This window comes from Lissotriton vulgaris, chromosome 5 (genome assembly GCF_964263255.1).
Source record: "Lissotriton vulgaris chromosome 5, aLisVul1.2, whole genome shotgun sequence".
In the NCBI taxonomy this organism is placed as follows: Eukaryota; Metazoa; Chordata; class Amphibia; order Caudata; family Salamandridae; genus Lissotriton; species Lissotriton vulgaris.
In genome coordinates, this window is record NC_141693.1 from 1480086128 (window position 1) to 1480107095 (window position 20968).

The 20968-nt window shown below is 47.7% G+C and overlaps 1 protein-coding gene across 4 annotated transcripts in view; it reads left to right on the forward strand.

The window, feature by feature from the left end:
• The window catches only part of RBBP5 (RB binding protein 5, histone lysine methyltransferase complex subunit), a 225494-nt gene that overhangs the window by 23428 nt on the left and 181098 nt on the right, over positions 1-20968 (forward strand). For all 4 annotated transcript variants that reach the window (XM_086923451.1, XM_086923453.1, XM_086923450.1 and 1 more), the window contains exon 3: positions 11841-12013. In XM_086923451.1, the coding sequence (XP_086779577.1) occupies positions 11841-12013 (173 nt within the window). The remainder of the gene's footprint in view (positions 1-11840; positions 12014-20968) is intronic.

Here is a 20968-nt window from a genome sequence, read left to right on the forward strand (position 1 = left end):
AGAAGGTGGCCCAAATATAAAACAGAGACTTGCCCTATCTGGCACTTGCTTGCCTTGATATTGAGTCCTGCATGTTGCAGAGCCTTAAGGACTTTTCCAAGGTGGATTAGGTGATCCTGCCTGGTGGAACTGTAGACCACAATATCATTAAGATATGCTGCACTAAAAGACTCCAGCCCGGCCAGGTCTTTGTACACCAGCCCTTGAAAGGTGACATAGGCATTCTTTAAACCAAATGGCATCACCAGTAAACTGGTAATGCCGATCTGGGAGGGAGAATGCTGATTTCTCTTTTGCTCCTAAGGTCAGCCCAATCTGCCAGTACCCTGATATCAAATCAAAAGTACTGAGAAACTTGGCTGCTCCAACCTGTCAATGAGCTCATCTGCTCTTCGAATGGGGGTATGCATCTGTCTTATTAACTGTATTGAGGCTTCTGTAGTCCATACAAAACCCCAGCTCTGCTTTACCTCCCTTGGAAAGAGATTTGGGGACTAAGACCAATGGGCTGTCACAGGGACTCTGAGGGTTCAATCATCCCTAGTTCCAGCATCTTGCTGATTTCAGCTCTGATGCTTTCTTTGACTTGGTCAGATTGCCTGTATGTTATGTTTTTGACGTGTTGGCTGTCAGCATCAGATGTACACCAAGTTGTTTTACCAGGGTTCAAAGAAACGAGCCCAGCGTACTGCCTTGGGACTTGTTTTCAGTCGGTCTGCTGTTGGGCAGTGAAGGTATCTGAGAAGACAACTCTCATAACAATCCTATCTTGGGGGTTCTTGGAGGGGTTCATTCTCTTCTTCCTGATCCTCATCAGCGACTATCAGCATGGTCACATTAGCCCTGTCATGATAGTTTAAGGGGTTTACATGGATAACCATCATGGGGCTCAAGGAAGATCCAAGGTCCAACAGATGGGTAACATCCCCTTTTCTTTTTAGAATAGGGTAGGGTCCACTGCACTTGTCCTGAAGGGCCCAAGGTACCAAAGGCCCCAGTACCCTTACCTTCTGCCATGGTTGGAACTCCACCGGTGCAGACTTTTGGTCAAACCATTGCTTCTTGAGCTCCTGCCATGCCTCAAGATTTTTATTGGCTTTCTTCATGTACTCAGCCATCCTCGAACAAAGGCAATGCACATAGTCTACTATGTCCAGTTCGGTTTCTTTGAGAGACTTCTCCCATCTTTCCTTTACCATACTTAGTGGACCTTTCACTGGGTGGGCAAACAGAAGTTCAAAAGGGCTAAAGCCTACTCCTTTCTGTGTCACCTCTTTAAGCAAAAATGCAGGCATGGCAAAAGGACATCCGAACTTCTGAGCTATTCAGGGAGTCCTGTGATCATACCTTTCACGGTCTTTTTGAATCTCTCAACCAGACCAATTGTGGTTGAAATGGGGTGGTAAACCTATATATCACCCCACACTCAGCCCTCGTAGCTTTTAGGTAACCAGATATGAAGTTACTACCTCTGTTTGACACCACCTCCATAGGAAAACCCACTCTAGTAAAAATACTTATGAGCGCTTTTGCAGTTGTAGGAGTACTGACAGTCCTAGGTGGAATTGCTTCAGGATAGCTGGTGAAATGATCCACTGGCTCCAGTATAAATCTGTTTCCTGAGTCTTTCTGGGTTCCAAGGGGTCCATTTATGTCAATCCCTACCATCTCAAAGGGAACCCCAACCACCGGTAGTGGAATTAATGGGGCTTTTGGTTTGCTACCCGTTTCACCACTGGCTTGACAGGTAATACAGGAGCTGCAAAACTCATTTACTCTCTGGAACATTTCTGGCCAGCAGAAGTGGGTGACTAACCTACTCCAAGTCTTAGGCCAAGATGCCCAGCTAGGGGATGCCATTTGCTAATTAGAGTAAGTACTCTTTGTACTGCTGAGGCACTACCACTCTCCTAGAGGCACCAGGTTTGGGTTCTCTGGCCTCAGTAAGCAAGTGTCCATTATATTAGCATATATGCATTATATTTTATGTGAGGACATGCCTGCATGAGCAGATATGCTCCTGTGATGTTAAGTTTTGTTACTAGGTATTCCAAGTGAACAGGGAAGCCATCTTAAGGTATGTACTGGGCATTGGTCCAAACAAGTTATCCAGCTATTAAATGGCTCCACTGAAACATATGGTGTTTGCTATCAAACGCAGCGTCTTAATAAACCCACCTGAGATGTGCCCCCTAAAACCTTACTAGTCTAATAGTGTCTAATAGTGTGCTGTTTAACCAGACTCTTCCAACCTGCCACCTCAGATAAGTTTCTGACCCTTGCAGCACAGGCGAGAGCCCTCGCTTTCAGGAGGACAGGAACAAGGCCTGCTCTGGCAGGTTAACACCTCCTCCAGGAGGCAAGCTAGTAAAATAGCATGTCAAGGCAGGGAGAGTCAAAGTGCGCACTGCCTTTTATATGCAAACCTGGCTTCTCCTATAACTGGAGGATGGGACCCCCTGCCCTGAGGCCAATTTGGCACTAGAACTGGTGGGAAATTAGATATTCAGGAGGCGTGTTATAATGCCAGGCTGGCACCGCTCTAGGATGGGCAGCCTGAAGTGAACTTAAGACCGGATCCACCATCTTTTGTGTGGTCGAATGAGGAACTCTGGGAGAGGGTGATGCCCACTTCCCACAGGAAGTGGTAATCTAGGGGGTCCAGTGACCCCAGGGATCAGTAGCCCTTTGGCTACTACCTCTCACTCTTCTTAACACCCGTAAATTGAGTATTTAGGTAACCCCCTGGCACCAGCGAATCATATTCCAATGCTGGAAACACAGGAAGAAAGAAGGACTGAAGAGATCAAAAACTAAAGAGCTGCACTAAAGATTGGCACACAACTCTAACAAGATGTTTGCACTTCGACCATCACTGGGACCAACTTTGCAAAGAGCTGTACATTTTCCCCAAAACTCTTGGAGGACTGCCCAGTACCTTACCTGCCGAGAAAGATCTCCTTGGAGCAGAAGAGCTGTTACCCTGCATCTGCAGACACCGCTCTCAAAGTCCGGTACTCTCTCTCGTGGCCATCGGGCACACTGAGGGAGCAAAAACCCAGGTGAATATTATTCGGAGATTAGGAGGTCAGCCTTGCCACTTCACCAATGTCCTGAAACGCTGACCCCTCCCAGAGTCTTCCTATACCCGGGGTACTGGACAGCAACCACGGTTTATTGGTGGTCCATTTTGGAATGCAACAGTACAAAGGCAGACCTACCGTCGAGGGACATCAGGCTCTTCAGGGCAGCACAGAGAGTAGCCCCGCTGCCCTGTTTCCCCTCTTCACCAGGTCACAAAGACAGAGGCAGTCTCTGACCACCATGAGCTGACGCCTCAAAGCACCCCTGCAACCGAGCCCCACAGCCTGTGCCCGAGGGAGGTGACAGTGCCAAGGGGCTCCTGAGACCCTCAAAACTGGGCCTACCTGTGGGCTTGTTCAACTTGTTCCCCCTCCCCCAGTTGCCATCTGCAGCATCCGTTTGTGGGATTTGAGAACCGCAAGAGTCTTCTGTAGCGTGACCCCTGCAGCCAAAGAACCACTGTGCATGTTCCCCCACTAGCCCAAGTTCGAGTGAACTGGTGGTGTCCCTGTGTGCCCAAGACCTTTAACCCCTTGAGCCCCTCCTCTAGGTTCAGTCGGACTCTCCCTCAACTCCTTCCCCCACCCCAGTCCCTCCCCGCAGCCTCTCTTTCACAGGACCATTTCCCATTGAAGTGAACGGGGCACCCAATGCCGAAATGCACCTCTGCACCCTGACACCCCTGGTGCCTCCCGAGGTGACCTGTTGATGCTGCCTTGGACCTTACCTCCTACTGTCCTGTAAGTCGTTGCTAAGTGACCCTATGCAGTATGTCTATTCCCCATAGGATAAGTTCCAGCTTGAAGTCCACAGTATAATTGTATTTTATTTTGACTGATAACTAGTACTTACCCGATTACGATGATCTTTGTGTCTAAACTCATATAAAAATCAGTGTTAGTTTTATAAATTAGTGTCAGATTTCTCTATTGCGTACGTGTCTCGTTTACTGACTCTGTGTGTGCAATAACTACTTAACATTTACTCTGATAAGCCGACACTGCTTGCACACATTAACACAAAAGAGAGCATTTCTTTTTTTTAAGGTCGAGCCTACAGCAGCGCATGCGCTGCTTGCTCGACTATAGTAAGGGGGTTTTCAAAGTGCTACCAGAGGCTGCCTCAAGCTTGCGTTCACGATCGTATGCACGCGCGCAGCCGCCATCTGTCTTTTCTCCGTCATGTCTAGTTAAGTGCATCGCGATCGCAATGCACTTTCCCTTTCGTTAAATAGTCAGACTCCAGAGACGATAAAGCATATCTACAACAAAACTAAAACATCTTTCCTGGTAAAGGTGCAGAACCATGTAAATCATTTAGTAAAACAGCTTAATTTAATTAGACTTAGTCGTTTGTGACAAACACGAATGAGTGATTTACAAAACACAAACTGGTCGTTCCTTTCAACTCGGATTTATACCTCATGTCTAACAATGCCTTTCCTTTCATCAAAGCCATATATTTCTTTGTTTAAGGGCTGTAGGTGTGTTCGCTGTAGCATTCAGTCTCACTTCTAGTGCTCTGCATTCCAGCTCCACGTGGCTGGCAGCTCATAAAACCTGGGTATGTTGAAATTGCTGCTATAAATAGTAAGCGACCCACTCGCACAAGATGTACTGGTACCAATTTAAAGCACCGTTTCAATCTCTATGGTTCCACGTTTCTTAGGATAAAAAAGAGAAAAAATAACTTATATTCTTTTGTTTGTCCACCATACTTCTAACAGCTGCAGCTCCTTCCAATGTCCTCATGCCCAGTCCCCAGAAAGCAGCCATTGCGTGCGCACAATATTAAATAAACAAACAAACTTTTGAATGCGGCCCCAAAAGAAAGCATCCCTCGCGCATAAAACATTGAAAAGATTTTTTTTGTTTTACAACCGCCACGTCATCAACCACCACGTCATCAACCTCCACGTCATCAACCACCACGTCCTCAACCACCACGTCCTCAACCACCACGTCCTCAACCACCACGTCCTCCACCACCACGTCCTCCACCACCACGTCCTCCACCACCACGTCCTCCACCACCACGTCCTCCACCACCACGTCCTCCACCACCACGTCCTCCACCACCACGTCCTCCACCACCACGTCCTCCACCACCACGTCCTCCACCACCACGTCCTCCACCACCACGTCCTCCACCACCACGTCCTCCACCACCACGCCCTCCACCACCACGTCCTCCACCACCACGTCCTCCACCACCACGTCATCCACCACCACGTCATCCACCACCACGTCATCCACCACCACGTCATCCACCACCACGTCCACCACCACCACGTCCACCACCACTTGTGACAGGTAAAGTGTCAGTGGAGGGCAGGGGTAATAGGAGTGTCAACCCAGGCTGTACATGGGACATTTAAGGATGCATTGGGTGCGAGAAGACCGGAATAGGGGCTATAAGTATTACACCACACCCAAGATACATTTTGAAGAGGCGCAATGTCACAGGGGCTCCTGTAAAAGCACTCGCAGCATCTCTACCTCACAGTGGCATACCTACACAAGCCACTCACTCAAAACAAGCATTGGCATAGCCAATAGTCCTAGTAATTATGGCGAACGGAGGGAAGGCATACCCTCTATCCTGAGCCCAATCCTGCAAAAAGGCATCCGTTGCTGCCACCAGCGGATCCGGTCTCCAGCTGAAGAACCGGGGCAGCTGATGATCCAAGCGAGATGCAAAGAGATCCACTGAGAATGGGCCCCATTTCGCCTGTATGCTCGCAAACACTTCTGAGTCTATTTTCCACAAGCTGGAGTCCCTCAGGTGGCAAGAGTGCCAGTCCGCCACCTGATTTTCCTGGCCTGGAAGGTATTCCGCCGTCACGGAGACCTGATGCTCCAGGCAGTATTGCCAAAAACTGGTCGTGAGGTCTGAGAGGACCTTGGAACGTGTACCTCCTAGATGATTGATGTATCTGACGGCCGATACGTTGTCCATCTTGAGCAACATGCAAGATTGCGCTCGGTCTCTTGTTCAACATCGAACCACAAAGGAGCCCGCTAGGAGTTCCAAGCAGTTGATGTGTAGCGATTGTTCTTGATGGGACCATGGTCCTCCCGTGGAAAAATCGCTGCAGCAAGCGCCCCAACCGGTCCTGCTGGCGTCCGATTGTATGATAAGATCCGGGGCGTAACCGAAGATTGCCCTTCCGTTCCACACCTCCATGTGGGAAAGCCACCATGAAATCTCGTCCCTCACTTAGTCTGTGAGATCTACCATCTAGGAATATGTGAGACCCTTCCAGAGATGACTCTCATTGAGACATGCAGTGCTCGATAGTGCACAGGTCCTGGAAATATGACCTGGATAGAAGAAGATAGGAGGTCTACGAGGTGAGTAATTTGCCGCAGCGAAGTGCGTGGCTTGGCCAACGTGCGGCGTAGCTTTTGCCTTTTTTTTGTCATTTTCGGAGACGGAAGACTGAGGGTTTCAGTTACTTAGTTGATTGTAAAACCTAAGAAGGTTGCTGAATGGGACAGAACTAGAAGGGATTTCCTTTAGTTTATTACAAATCCCAAGCCCTCTGAGAGGTCCACAGCGGTACGCAGGCAGCATAGCTGTTAAGTGGGGGACTGAGCTATGATGAGCATGTTGGTCAGATAAACAATAATACGGATGCCTCGCGCTCGAAGGTGTTCCGCCGCGGGTTTGAGATCCTTGGTGAAGCACCAGGGAGCCGAGGATAATCCAAGGGAAAGACTCAAAAATTCGAATTCCTGTTGGCGCCACCCAAATTGCAGGAAGCGCCGATGTGGTGGAAAAATCGGTATCACCAGATAAGCATCCTTGAGTTCTAGGCGGGCCATCCAATCATAGGGCCGTAAGACATCTCAAAGGAGGTGGATTCCCTCCATTTTGAAATGGCGATATACCAACATTCGTGGAATTCCCTTAGATTCATCACCGGCCATCGGTCTTGTCCACTAGAAAGATATTGCTGACAAACCCCCATGAATAGCCGTGCGTTGGATAGAGTGTTTGGATAGTAAGTAATGTATTTCTGCATCTATTAGACCCATCTCTTCTGCAGAGAATTGAATTGGCCATTGTCTGAACCTGTGACAAGGAGTTATATAAAATTATATCTGGAATCCTACTGTGGTCTGCAAGACCCATGCATCTGATGTCAGTTCGCGCCATTCTCTGGCGAAGCCAGCTAGCTGTCTCCCACTTGAATTCCGGAGGAAGGTTGTACATTCACGGGCATTATTGTTGGCCTCTTCCTCGGAAGCACTGTACTCTGGTAGGGTAGAAGTTCGCAAAGCTCTTGGTCCTGGTAGCCGTTACTGCGCCTGGAGCCTTGCCCTCTGGAGTAGGGTTGGGGGCTACCCCAGCCGGCCGAGCGGCCCCTGCCACGGCTTACCCCTTGGAAAACCCGAGGGGAGAATACCTTTTGTATAGAGGTCTGGGCCTTCTCAAGGGAGGTAAAATTATTTACAAATTCTACCAGTTCCTTGATGAAAGGTTCCCCAAATAATCCTCCCTGGGCCACTGCCCCTGCCTCTGACGCAGCTAAGTCTCCAAGTTTTGGGTCCACCTTGATAAGCAGCGACCTTTTGCACTCTGTGGACAACGCGCAGTTGGCATTACTTAAAAAGATAATTGCCCTCTGCGCCCACCCCAAGACAGGTTCTGGGGAAATCAAGGCGCCGGAAGACTTTGCATCCTCTGCCATGTGGAGGATCTTTGTCAGAAGACCCACTGCATCCAGAAGCTTATTCTGGCAGGACCACCAGGACCGATCAATTCCCTTCTTCGGATTCATGACGAACTTTGCCAGGAAAGTGGCCATCTTTGGATCAATGTCTGGTGTCCGTGCCACTTTTCCCTGCAATGAAGGTCTGGGGCATTCTGCCTTGAGGCAGCTGCGTGCTTCTTTTTCAAGTGGCTTACGCAGTCGGTTGGCCACATATTGTGCCACCTTATCACATGGGACCCATTCTGCCGAACGGGGGTGCAAAATCTGGTCGGGTCTAACATATCGGACAGAGTGGCCTCTACTGGTACCTCAGTATGGGTGGGGGACCGCCGCAAAGGCCAGGATGAGCCTGCCTCATCATCCAAGTGATCATAGTCCTGAAAATCTTGGGATGGTGGGCGGGGTCCATTGTCTGTGGCTCGGGCTCTGCAGTAGGCAGGGACTTGGCTATAAAGGCTTGCCTTAGGTGCTCGAAAGCGTCCACATCTACTCCTTCCTCTCTAGGCCGTTTAGCTGGTGTAGTGTCAGAGGGCTGGCTCACATAGGGGTGTCGGATAAGGCCAGGTCCTGGCTAGAATCTTTTCTTTCCGACCGCTCCTTCCAAGTGTTTGAGTGCGACATTATCTCATTGAGCAAACCACTTGCATGCGGCGTTCCCCAGGGCTCATCACTGAGCCCGATGCTGTTTAATGTTTATATGGAGCCACTAGCTGAGGTAGTCCGTCCGTTTAGAGTAAGAATAATCACTTATGCGGACGACACCCAGCTGGTGGTGTCCCTCAACCAACTGGAATCCAATCCTGATAATCTCATAACCTGCCTGGAGGAGGTCTCCAATTGGATGACCATGTCACACCTTAAATTGAACAGCGAAAAAACTGAGCTAATGCTCCTAGGTAACCCTTCCCCTTTGGCTCTCAAGCTTCTTTGGCCCTCCTCACTCGGCTCCCCCCCCCTCCACCCCCCTGCCCCTAAAGACAAAATTAAGAGCCTGGGCATCTGGCTCGATAAAGCTCTCAATTTCAACGCCCAAGCCACCAAATTATCAGCAACCTGCTTTGGTTTGCTTAGGCTATTATGAAAGATCCTCCCTGTGCTGCCTTTTGAAGCCAGAAAGATAATGATCCAGGGACTCATTCTTTCTAGACTAGACTTCGGAAATGCTCTGTACTTGGGTGCTCCCCAGTCCACCTTGAACACATTGCTGATTGTGCAGCCCGCACATTGCTCCAAATCCCTCGCCGTACTTCGGCCAAGGCCGGATTGAGAAGCCTCCACTGGCTACCAGTCAGGCGGAGAATTGAATTTAAGTCCTTATGCATCACCCATCGAGCATTCTGGGAAACGGGCCCGCCCATCAATCGCTCCCTGGTCACCCCATACCTTCCCGCAAGACAGCTCAGATCATCAACCTCTTTTCTGTTGACAGTTCCTAAGATTAATAAGGCTAGATGTGGAGGCCGAGCCTTCTCACTCAATGCCTCTAGGCTATGGAACTCCCTTCCCGTCCACCTGCGTGCAGAACCCAACTTATCATCTTTCCGTAAGCACCTAAAGACCCTGCTCTTCCCACCACCCGATTAGCCTCCCGGTTCATCTCTCTTCCTCACATCATCTGTTAGCGCTAGGACACCTGAGGGTAGCTATCACGCTCTACAAATCAGTTTTTTAGTGTTGCTCTAGAAGTTATAAAAAAATATATTACCCGTCTGATGTGGCCAGGCCTTGGATGTAGCTCCCTTCTTGGCCCACCGTTCCCTGAAGCCTGCCGACACAGTGCTCATGAACCTACTGACAAGGCTCTGCTATGGGCAGTCCTCTAAAATATAGAGTTTGCCCAGTGCTTTCCCCAGTACCAATACCAATAGCACCAACAGGACTAATCGGAGAGTAAAAGAGTAAAAGAGGCCGGGGCTTGCAGAGTAAGAAGAGCCATTTCCCTAAAGCTGTCAGACTACAGATAAAAATCTGGAACCCACTCCCACCAAACATTAGGAAAATCTCCAAACATGGCAACATTCAAGAGGGAAGCGAAGATCTTCCTAATGAGCAAGTTCCTTCCGTAGGCAAGACTGTTCATCACCAGCACCGTGATATAGGTGTTACCAACACAGAACAACAATGTATGTAAAGATAAAGTCACCAGTTATGCTGAGAATAATCTTCAACGGTACTGTACTACCTGGGACTCGTTTTTGATGTAGAAATCACGGAAAAAGACACATCAGAACCATTTGTATAGAAATACTGTTACACCTGTACAATAATCAGTTCCAAAAAATTATTTGATACCGAGAAGATAGACATGTACAGGAATATTATATATATATATAGGTTAATGCTGCTATACAAGCTGTATCTCAAACCTACCTCATGTCAATGTGAAAAGCTTTGCTATACAAGCTGTATCTCAAACCTACCTCCGGTAACTGTAAAGCGCTCTGATACCCAATGGTCACGTATGCGCTATATAAAACTCTATAAATAAATAAAATAAATAAATAAAAGGGACAACCTATTTTGCCAGCAGAACCGAAGTATAGACATAAATAACACCCATTCATTCTCCAGACTACAAAATAGTCTCAGAACCATAAATAGGTGGCCAGGGGCAAAAATGAGTATTGTGAAGCTTTTCAACAAGGGAAGTGCAGCAAACCATAATATTAAAAGCTTCTTCAAGATAAATTAACACCTTCCGTCACGTTGGGTGTGTGAGTCGGGCGGCCGGGGGCCATCCAATCTGCGCACAAGTCAAATTTGCCCGCACTGCTGTGGAATTTGACTCACATCGAAGAGGTTAAGTGAAACCTGTCCAAAAATAAAAACATTAAGCATGCACTCAAATTGAGAAATATTATAATATCCATAAAAGCACAGAGGTTAACAAGCCTGCTTATAATATTCTGGTAAATAAATATTGAGTGTATGCAAGCGTGTGCACGAAGCAAGTATGAATTAGACTTGAACTAGAGTACAGAGAAGAGAATTAAAAAGATAAGAAAAAGGTATAGCTTTTTTAAATATGTTATCTTTTAGATAAAAAATGTAATGTGGCAAAAGTGTGATTGAGTGTACATTTCACATGTAAAATAGTATTTCATACATTGAAATGGAACCACTTAGTTGAAAGCGAAATAATACATCAGATAATGAAATGCATGTGTGTGAAATTTAATCTTATCTTGGCTAATCAAAGATGTCATTGAGAAAATCTCAGAGCAATTCCTGAAGGGGGTTTACCCTCACAAAGAGTTTAAAGACCGCTGCGTTCCCAAGCAGACCTAAACAAGCTGTCGCTGTGAAAGCGCGGGGTAGGAGGGTTGTGCTCAAACGAAGGGAGACAGAATATGTTACGCGCCCGGACACGCGATTTGCACGGGCATATCGCGTGTCCGGGCGCGCGCCGTGCACGTGTACATCGCATGCGTGTGCAATGCACGTGCGCATCGTGTGTCCGAGCGCGTGCCGTGCACATCACGTGTCCGGGCGCGTAACCGGTTCTGTCTCCCTTCGGCAAGAAAGCAGCAACAATAGAGCTCGCCTAGGCGAGCAGCACGCATGCGCTGCGTCTCTAGGCGAACCCTAAAAACACAATGAAGCAGCATGGTTTTTGTTGCTAAACCTATGACATTTAGTGGATAAACTGCGTGTAATCCTAAAGGTATGATGCTTACTAACAAGTAGAACAGTCGTCATGCATTAAATCATGGGCCCATGCTTCATATTCTACCATTGCCAATATTGCTAAATGTATTTTCTGTACTTCTGTTTTACACGAACAACAAAAGTATGTGTTGTTGGCTGTGCTCATGGGGTTCTTTGCTGACTGCATGTTCCTGACCTTTTAATTAACAGTTAATAGAATGATTATGCGCTTATAATTGGGGAATTTGAATTCTGTTCGTTTTTAGGATCAGTTGGAGTCTTTCTGTAACAATAGGAATATTCTCCCACAGTTCTACGCTGAGCAGATGATTAGTGTAACATGGCTATCCCTGCTATGTGTGTTAATGGTGATTTCTTATTCCCTCAGGAGGCAGATGGCACCCTGGATTGTATCAGCATGGCCCTTACGTGCACCTTTAACCGGTGGGGCACCCTTCTGGCGGTTGGGTGCAATGATGGCCGCATTGTCATATGGGATTTTCTAACTCGTGGAATTGCTAAAATCATAAGTGCGCACATCCACCCTGTCTGCTCACTCTGGTAAGCACTGTGTACTCTGATGTCTGCGATTGGGGCTGACAGGGTTGGTACCGTGAATTAGGGACTGAGCACTAGTCTGTGAGTTTAGCAGTCACCATCCAGTAAACTTAATTTTTTAGTGCATGGGGTCCATAAGGCTGAGATTGGATAGATATTGAAATGTTCTTTTAGTATTACATCTTTAAAGAACCAATTGGGCTGCTGCAACAAAATGAAATATTGGGGGGAACAACTAAAGAAGGGTCTATGGGGGAGGATTTCCACATAAAAAAAGTTGTAAGTTTCACTTTCACATACCTGGAAAAAAACACAGCAGTTGTCTAAAAAATTATCAACGTGTGTCTGTGGTCTCTAGTTTTTAAAAGGATATTTTGGGTATTTTAATGTTTTTCTACATGTGTAGGAAAACTGTAGGATGCATGCCCTTGTAACAAAAAACATACATTTACTGTTTTTTCTGCAAGATTGGACTGAGTTTTTCAAATTCTGTAATCTTTTAGGTCTGTCTCATCGGACATCACAAGCTGTCTGGTTGCGATAGACCTATTGTGGACATACAAATAACATACTGCTTGTTGTTTACAATTGGTTGACCACTGCTAGCTTCTTAATCAATGGCTTGCCCACCTCTTCCTGTGAATTTCCCCTCCCTTGGAGCATACCCTCTTTACTGTCATTTTGAGTGGCTGACTCATATTTTTTCTTACTAAGACAAACTCACTAAGAGGAAGTGAAGCCGGCACGCTTTGACCTAAAAGTAGCAAGGAAATGGTATTGAATATAAAGCCAACCAATGATATGCAATGGGCGGGCTCTAAGCCCTCTGTAGTGAACATTGCGTCATTCTACTGGCGTGCACATGCATTGTGTCAGTGCGTTTTTTTCTTCTTTCCCCCGTTGCTGCACAACATCTGTAAAACGTATTGAAGCATGAGACATATTGGTCTTTGCCGATGAGTTAAAAATGTTTTTTATTGATCTTAAGAACTTTTGTTCTATCTATAGACTGTTCATAAAAGTGATTAAACAAGCATTTGCAATGCAATAGGTCTCGCATTAATTAAGTTTGAGTTATTGGTATTGCTAAATATTGCAACATCAATTGCAACAAAAGTCTATAAATTGTAGGCCAAAAAAATTTGTATTTATTTTTGTTGCAATGGTGGCAAGCTGCGCTTTAGATTAATATGTTTAAAAGTAAAGTGAGCTATACTGCGATTGATACAATAGTTAATTGTGGATGCGTTAACAATTGATGTGTGCACTGATGGCTGGTGGTGAGTGTGCTTGTAGAAATTGTGCACTGATGGCTGGTGGTGTGTGTGCCTGGTGGAAGCGTGCACTGACGGCTGGTGGTGTGTGTGCCTGGTGGAAGTGTGCACTGCCGGCTGGTGGTGTGTGTGCCTGGTGGAAGCGTGCACTGACGGCTGGTGGTGTGCATGCCTGGTTGAAGCGTGCACTGACTGCTGGTGGTGTGTGCCTGATGGAAGCGTGCACTGACGGCTGGTGGTGTGTGTGCCTGGTGAAGTGTGCATTGAAGGCTGGTGGTGTGTGCCTGGTGAAAGCGTGCACTGACGGCTAGTGGTGTTTGTTCCCGATGAAAGCGTGCACTGGCGGCTGGTGGTGTGTGTGCCTGTTGAAAGTGTGCACTGACCGCTGGTGGTGTTTGTGCCAGGTGAAAGCGTGCACTGACAGCTGTTGGTGTTTGTGCCTGGTGAAAGTGTGCACTGACGTGTGGTTATGTGTGTGTTTGTGTTGGTGTTGTGTGTGTGGTTGTGTGTAAACTCTCAGCTTCATATTCATTAACGTTTAGCACGTTTTGTGGGCCAACCAAATAATGCTTTAGTGAGCAAACGCTCACACTGCACCCGGTCCTCTATATGGATATTTATATTCCCTGACGAGCGAAGAAAAGGCCTTCCAAACCTCGCATTGCACACTGGGCTGTTCTATAAATATATATTTTTCTTATGAAGCTACAGAATCGGTTTTATATAGCTGCATATTTATTTTTAGACGAGATTGTGTTTGCTATTAAGCTTGATAAACAACAAGAGACAGAATGATGCTTTCATGCACGCATTACAGGCTCACGTGCTACAGTTGTATGCCCACTTGAATAGTGAGCCCTTCTTACACTCTGTAGTAGGAATAAAAGTGGTTAATAACTTATTTTTTAGGTTGAGGTACTATCCGGTTCTCTTTTTTGAGATTTAATGACTCTTAGTAGTACGATTAGTCCCGCCTCTGTTTTTGGCTCTCTCCCATTGGCTGGCTTCCTAAACGGAGGCCAGCCATTGGAGGAGAGAGCCGTCCCTCCGAATAGGCTCCGTCCTTTTCGGATTTGGAGGTGTGTTCGGTGTTCTTCTTTCCACTTTTTGGCCACGCCTACTTTTGAACACCGAACACGCCCCCAAATCCGAAAAAAAAACGAAGCTTGTGTCCGCCATTGTTTGGCTCGTCTGGCCGTGAGAGGACATGAGGCAGCCCGCTGCCACTTTAGGTAAGTTTTGCTCTAGCTCGGCGGCGCTCCTGGGCTCGCATTCCTCCGCTCTCGGGGCCGCAGGCAGCCCCCGTGAACTGACTATTGGCTTTGCCATTTTGTTGCGAAACGAGGCGGTTCCAAGCTCAGAAAACGAGGGCTTCGTGGTAGGCTTAGATCGGGGGCTGGGTGGCGGAAGATCTGCAGTTGTGTGAGTCGAAAGGCGGGTGTTTGTCGGTTTTGGGAGGCAGGGATCGTGCTCCGGAGCGCTGAGCAGGGTCGCGCTCGGTGGCTCTGGCGGAGGGGCGGGACCAAGCACTGTGCCGGGCTCAGCGAGTGACGTCCAAGCGCCAGGCCTCTAGCTTGTTTGAAGCCTGTGGCCGGACGACTCCTCCCCACCGTTCAGACACCTTCGTTTTCGGCTTCCTGACACCGCGAGGGTTGAGGTGCTGCCGCAGACATGACGCTCTAAGCCCGCCGCAGTCAGCACAGGAGGGGGAGTGCCCGGCCTCGTCTGACGCTGCCTGGCCGCACGGAAGGAGGCACCGGAGGGACCCGAACCGTCCCTGCCGCAGGCCGGAGAGGCTGTGGAAGCAGGCCCTGCCCGAGGTCGAAGAAGCCGGGGAGCGCAGGCCCAAGGCCCCGCACCGTAGGCCCTGTCGCTCGGCGGAGCATGGGCTTGGAGTGACCGCGCTGCCGAGGAGCTGAGGGCCGTAGAAACACACCGCCGCCATGGCGCACTCCCCTGTGGCAGTGCAGGTGCCCGGGATGCAGGTGAGCCCCTGGCCCGGAAGAGGTTTCATTGCCGGCCGCAGAGGCCAACATCCACCTGTCCGAGAAGTCGCAGACAAGGAAGCGAGAAGCCAGGGGTTCACTGGTAGTGCATAGGTGTGGGCAAGGGCTCAAGTGTACCCGCTGGCACGGCTGGAAAGAACAAGCGACAGTAGATCACGAAGGGGCCGGGGCGGTGCAGTATCCCGGGAGAGCATAGACGACAGAAAAGGAAGCGAGTGCCTGTACACCTACAGGGAGGTGTTTGTACACCTACAGGGAGGTGTTTGGGGATGCAGGTATTGGTCTGGGGTGCTTCGGCGAGGTGCCTAGGGTGTGAGGAGGGGCTCAGGGGGAATAACTAGGGAGACAGTTTGCTATGTTTGTAGAGCACCCAGAGGGAGATGTGGCAAAAGGCTGTGCTCAGGGGGAACCCAGGTGGATCTGCAGAGGGCGTGGCCTCAGCACCGGGATTGTTTGTGGCCTGAGTGGTCAATTTACATTGTTATCGACATACAGTAAGAAAGCACAATACCCAGGTATAACCCGTTTTGCAGGGAGGTGTACCGATGTGAGGGTAGCGGTCACTGGCCTTGCCCCTTACGTTCGCATTGCTGACATTTAGAGAGGTCATCGACATACAGTAAGAAAGCACAATCCCCAGGTACAACCCATTTTGCAGGGAGGTGTACCGATGTGAGGGTAGCGGGCACTGGCCTTGCCCCTTATGTTCGCATTGCTGACATTTAGAGAGGTCATCGACATACAGTAAGAAAGCACAATCCCCAGGTACAACCCGTTTTGCAGGGAGGTGTACCGATGTGAGGGTAGCGGGCACTGGCCTTGCCCCTTACGTTCACATTGCTGACATTTAGAGAGGTCACCGCTGCACGTAGTGGCAAGGGCTCATTGCCCGCATTGCTTCAGACGCTTACACAATTCAAGGTTTTCTGCACATGCAGTATGTGGCACGGAATTCTGAAAGAGGGGCGTGTATGCCACTGACAGCTACCAGGCACCCTATTTATGGAACATAATTACATAGCTTATGCCTTTAGTCTGTCTTCGTTGTCGTTGCTGGTTAAGAAATGGTCTGTATCATCACTCGCACATTACACCAACTATTGAGGAAGCGCTTTACTTCTTTGTAATTTGCTGCCTCATACAATTTTTTTTCTTCATACGTCAGACATCCAAGTCTGCTCTGTAAATAGACCTTTGCTTTTTTTTGTCTGTTTGTTAGTGATTGCACAATAAAAGGCTTGATTGGCGAGGACAGAGCGGTTACAGGGTCGAGCGAGGGCAGCTCGGTAACAGTTGAAGCTAGGAGCACTGTTCCGGGGGGCTGCGTGGTAAGGGGGTGCTTCTGCTCGGGGGTGGAGCAGGAATGCTGAGGTTTGAGTGGTGGGGCGTAGGAGAACGGTGGCTGCCCGGCCTCTCTGCACACAGCAGTGGTTGGTGTTCTGCTGGGTGTGTGATGGTTTTGGTGGCTTGCGCTGGTGACGGGGGCTAGTGAGGGAAACTTGGCCACTCCAGGGTTAATGCTGACTGCTGAGGCGAGTGACAGGCATGGAATAAACAATGGCGGTTCAGGAAGAGTCAGCTGCGGTGGCTGACCTCTGTGAGAGCCGTGGTTGCTGGCCGGGCATGCAGGACGAGCACTTCATGCTGTTGTGAGGGACAAGGGGATTGCCTGTTGTGAGCAGTGATGGAATAGTGGGGACGTCTCTAGCTAACGGACCAAGATTGCTGGTTTTAGATTGAGAGAGCAATGACTGCTGAGGCCTGGGCCATAGAGTTGTGATTGCTGGGATAGGGGCGCAGAACTTATTGCTATGGACGATGAGCAGTGACTGCTTGGGTGCAGGAGGTAAAATTTGAACTGGATATGGGCAGAGTCTTCCTGCTGAGGTTGGAGTGAGTATAATGGTAGTTATTGGACCTCAGGCTGTTGAATGTACCCGTGACTGGCGAAAGATGGGAGGCCAGAATCTACAGTTGTTGCAAGTAAAGTGTATTGAATGTATTCTGCAGATGTCAGAGTCTGGCATGTGTAACATGCTAGGCTAGGTGGGGAGGGGCAAGGAGGTGTAACCTGCCAAGGGATATAGTTCAGTGTCCCAGGCTGCTGAAATCTCCGGTACCAAAAGGGAGATCCAGTTCCTGTAATCTCATTTGGTGTGACCTAAGCGATTGTTGATCGCAGTTAAATTCGGTAAAGGGTCAGAGTTGAACTATCCTGACTCCTTAGTTATTGCCATGTCTTAGTCTCCTCTGTATTCCACGTCTCTTCAGTGTCCTCCCGAGCCCGTGTCTCACTGCATGCTCGGTGTCCCCCATGTGTCCCTCCGTATATATCTCCCTTGGTCTGTGTTTGCCTCGTCCCAGTCTTCCAGTATCCCTGGTCCCTTTAGTTTCCCAGTGTCCATGTCTACATTTGACCTGATAACATGAGGATGAAAATGTCCCTAGAGTGCAAACTAGTTTCCTGTAAACACCGGTACTGTGTGGTAACACCTCACCAGCGCTGTGCAGTAACACGGCTCTAATTAAAAGTGAATCCCCGTGGATTGAGAATTAACAGTGCGGACCATGATTTTCCATGTGAAATTGTCAGGCAATCCCTAATCCCATGAGTATTACTGCTCACGTTTACCACTCGCTTGTTACAGGTGGTAACTGGGAGCGGTGGATGTGGTGCAGGGTGGGCGATGCGGACGATGTCCACGGGCACAGCAGGCAGTGGCGGGCGGGCAGGGGGGCATTCCATGCTCCCTCGTCAAGCTATAGGAAGGGGTCAGACGGGACCCGGCATCCAGGCCTGGCTCCGCGTGCATCCAAATCCACGTCATTTTACAAGAGGGTTTTTCGAACCAGTAAAATATGTCCGGTGTCCCCTCACCTGGAACATCTGGATGTAGAAGCTCAAGGCCTATCGTGATCGGGTGGTGTGTATTTCACCCAGGAATACCGCTACACCTGGCACGTAATCGGGTACTTGGTGACATCCTGTGTTTCTCTCCAGTGCTTTCATCTCATGATGCCCCCATGTCGTCTCGAAGTATCCCCAGTGCTGTTTTGAGTCTCACTATGTCTGCTAGTGTTGTACTGGGTCTTTCCTGAGGTTCCCCAGAGCGTTCTCTGTCTTGTCAGTGTATCCCCATGTCAGCATCTCCCTGTGTTATTTGTTTCTCCGTGTTTGTATCTCCCGTGTCTTGGTCTCTCAAAGAAGGTGTCTCCCCATGTTGATGTTTTGCTGCATCTCAGTGCCTGATTTGTAAAACAATCAGTGCCAGAGCTCTAAGTTTGACTCAGAAGGCCACGGCCAGAGATACGAATATCAGAGGGGCCGAATACGAAGAAGGCAGACTACATAGTCTCGATTCAACCTCATGCTTTTTTTATTCACCCCCATACACTCGTGCCTTAATATCTCACTTGTGCACGTTCTTTTTTTTTTTTTTTTTTCCATTTTCACTGTTTTCCCTCTTTTACTTTCTCATTCCATCTGTTGCATGTTTTTGATGTCTCTAATTCCTGGCATTCCCGCTGCCTGTGAGAAAGGCAGGCCCGACCCCCTGCCTGGCTTGATTTAAACAGCCCGGTGTGTTTTCTCCCGTGAATAAAAGATAACCTGACAATTCCGTCAGGCGGAGCAGCCAGACGACGCCCAAGCAAACCAGCAGCACAGAGAGGAAAAAAGCTATAAAAAGAGAAGCTTTGCACAAAAAAACTATTCTACTCGCTGAGCAGTCTGTGGATTTCTATTTGTGACTACCATTTTTTTATTAACAAAAAAATCTTTTTATGCTCCTTTTGCGTGCGAATGATGTTGGATATCTTTTAAGACATTTTTTACAAAGCACTCAATCACTCTCTCTCACTACCTCACAACTTCACTCTCTCACTCTCTCTAACTCACCACCTCACTCTCGCTCTATCTCACTACCTCACTCTCTCTCTTTCTATCTCACTAACTCACTTTCACTCTCTTTCACTACCTCACTCTCTCTCTCTCACTACATCACAACCTCGCTCTCTGTTTCTATCTCACTACCTCAGAACATCCCTCTCCCTCACTACCTCACTCTTTCACTACCTCACTCTCTCGGTCTCTCACTACCTCACTCTCTATCTACCTCACACTCTCTATCTACCTCACACTCTCTCTCACTACATCACTCTCTCTCTATTTCACTACCTCACTCTCTCTCTATCTCACTACCTCACTCTCTCTCTGCTAATGCAATAGGTCTCGCATATGCAAGCAATTAAGCTATTGCCAATATAAATGACAATGCCATTTATTTAGGGATACAAAAAAAAAGAATGAGCAATGCCAATAGCTCTACCTATAATATTGCCGAGACCATTGCATTGTAAATGCTTGTTAGAAGTATGTGTCAGAAACTGAAACACAACATATCACTGGCTAGGACATACTAGACTGCTGCAGACACCAAAACCCACTGAAGAAAATAACATTACAATATCACTATGCAGTCAGTGTCTGCATTTTAATTTCAAATTGCTAAGAGCGACTTAACTGTGGAAACTGCCGTGGTCTCATCAACAGCTGAGGTGATCGCTAAGAAAATGTGTTTAACCAGAGTGCAGGCGCACACACACGTAAAGCATGCACATACTTAATCTTTCTCTCATTCTACTTTCCTTACTTGCAGACCTGTTAATCTTTTTTGCTAGGTCAAACAACGAAATGTAGGTTAAGTTGTTCTACATTTCTGAGAGCGCACAATCCAACTGGCAACAGCAGTTCTTAGGAAAAGCTGAGGAATTGAAAACTATAAGGAGCGAAATGCTGGTATGTGATGCATTGATCAGGTAGAACGAAACCACCAAGGGAGTAAACCAGACAAGCAAAAAGCAACTAACGTGTAGCAAATGCTTTTATTTATATTTTTTAAACAAACAAAACAATCAGTTTTGTAGCAACTGTTTTTTTTTTTTTTTTTTAAATCAGGTGTGTTCAGATTCCTGAGTTTCTGAGAGACAGGCCGGATGCCTCTTTGGCGTTACACAAGACGCTGGTCCCGCCATGAAGTAACCAGAGTTCAAGCAGATATACTGCTCCATAAAGATGTGCGCATGTCTTCATGCTCACACAATGGTACCAACTCTACTCGCCTTCAGTTTAACCAGTGTACGCCTCTAAAACGGAGGGCTCTGTTCTAACAAGACAGAAGAGTTAACTTTTTAATCAAAACTAGAAGCTGCTGACGTCACGCTTCAGCGAGTAGGAGAAAAGTGAACGTTTGATTAATGTGAACAATACATAAGTACTGATAAAGCTAATATTTCTGGCATGGTTATTTACAATATGGATTATGACGGGTTTACAAGCCCGTCTAGTTGCGCACTGTTCACTTGGTGTAATACACCTTCAACAATATTTTGAAAACATTCCACTTGACTCTATACCATATAACAGTTTCTTGTTTTAATGCATAATTCACTTTGTTATGGTTTTAAATACTTTTTTCAGTCGATATTAATCAATTCATCATATCAACGAATACATCATATAATTCTCTATTACTTTTGAATGACATTATACAATGCTCATTTCATTACATTTTTGACAGCACAGTTTCATAGCACTGCCCAATGCATTTCGGTACTCAGTGGTACTTTCATCAGGGGCCAAGCTGAAAAAATAAAAGATAAGAAAGTGTGAGTCTGGT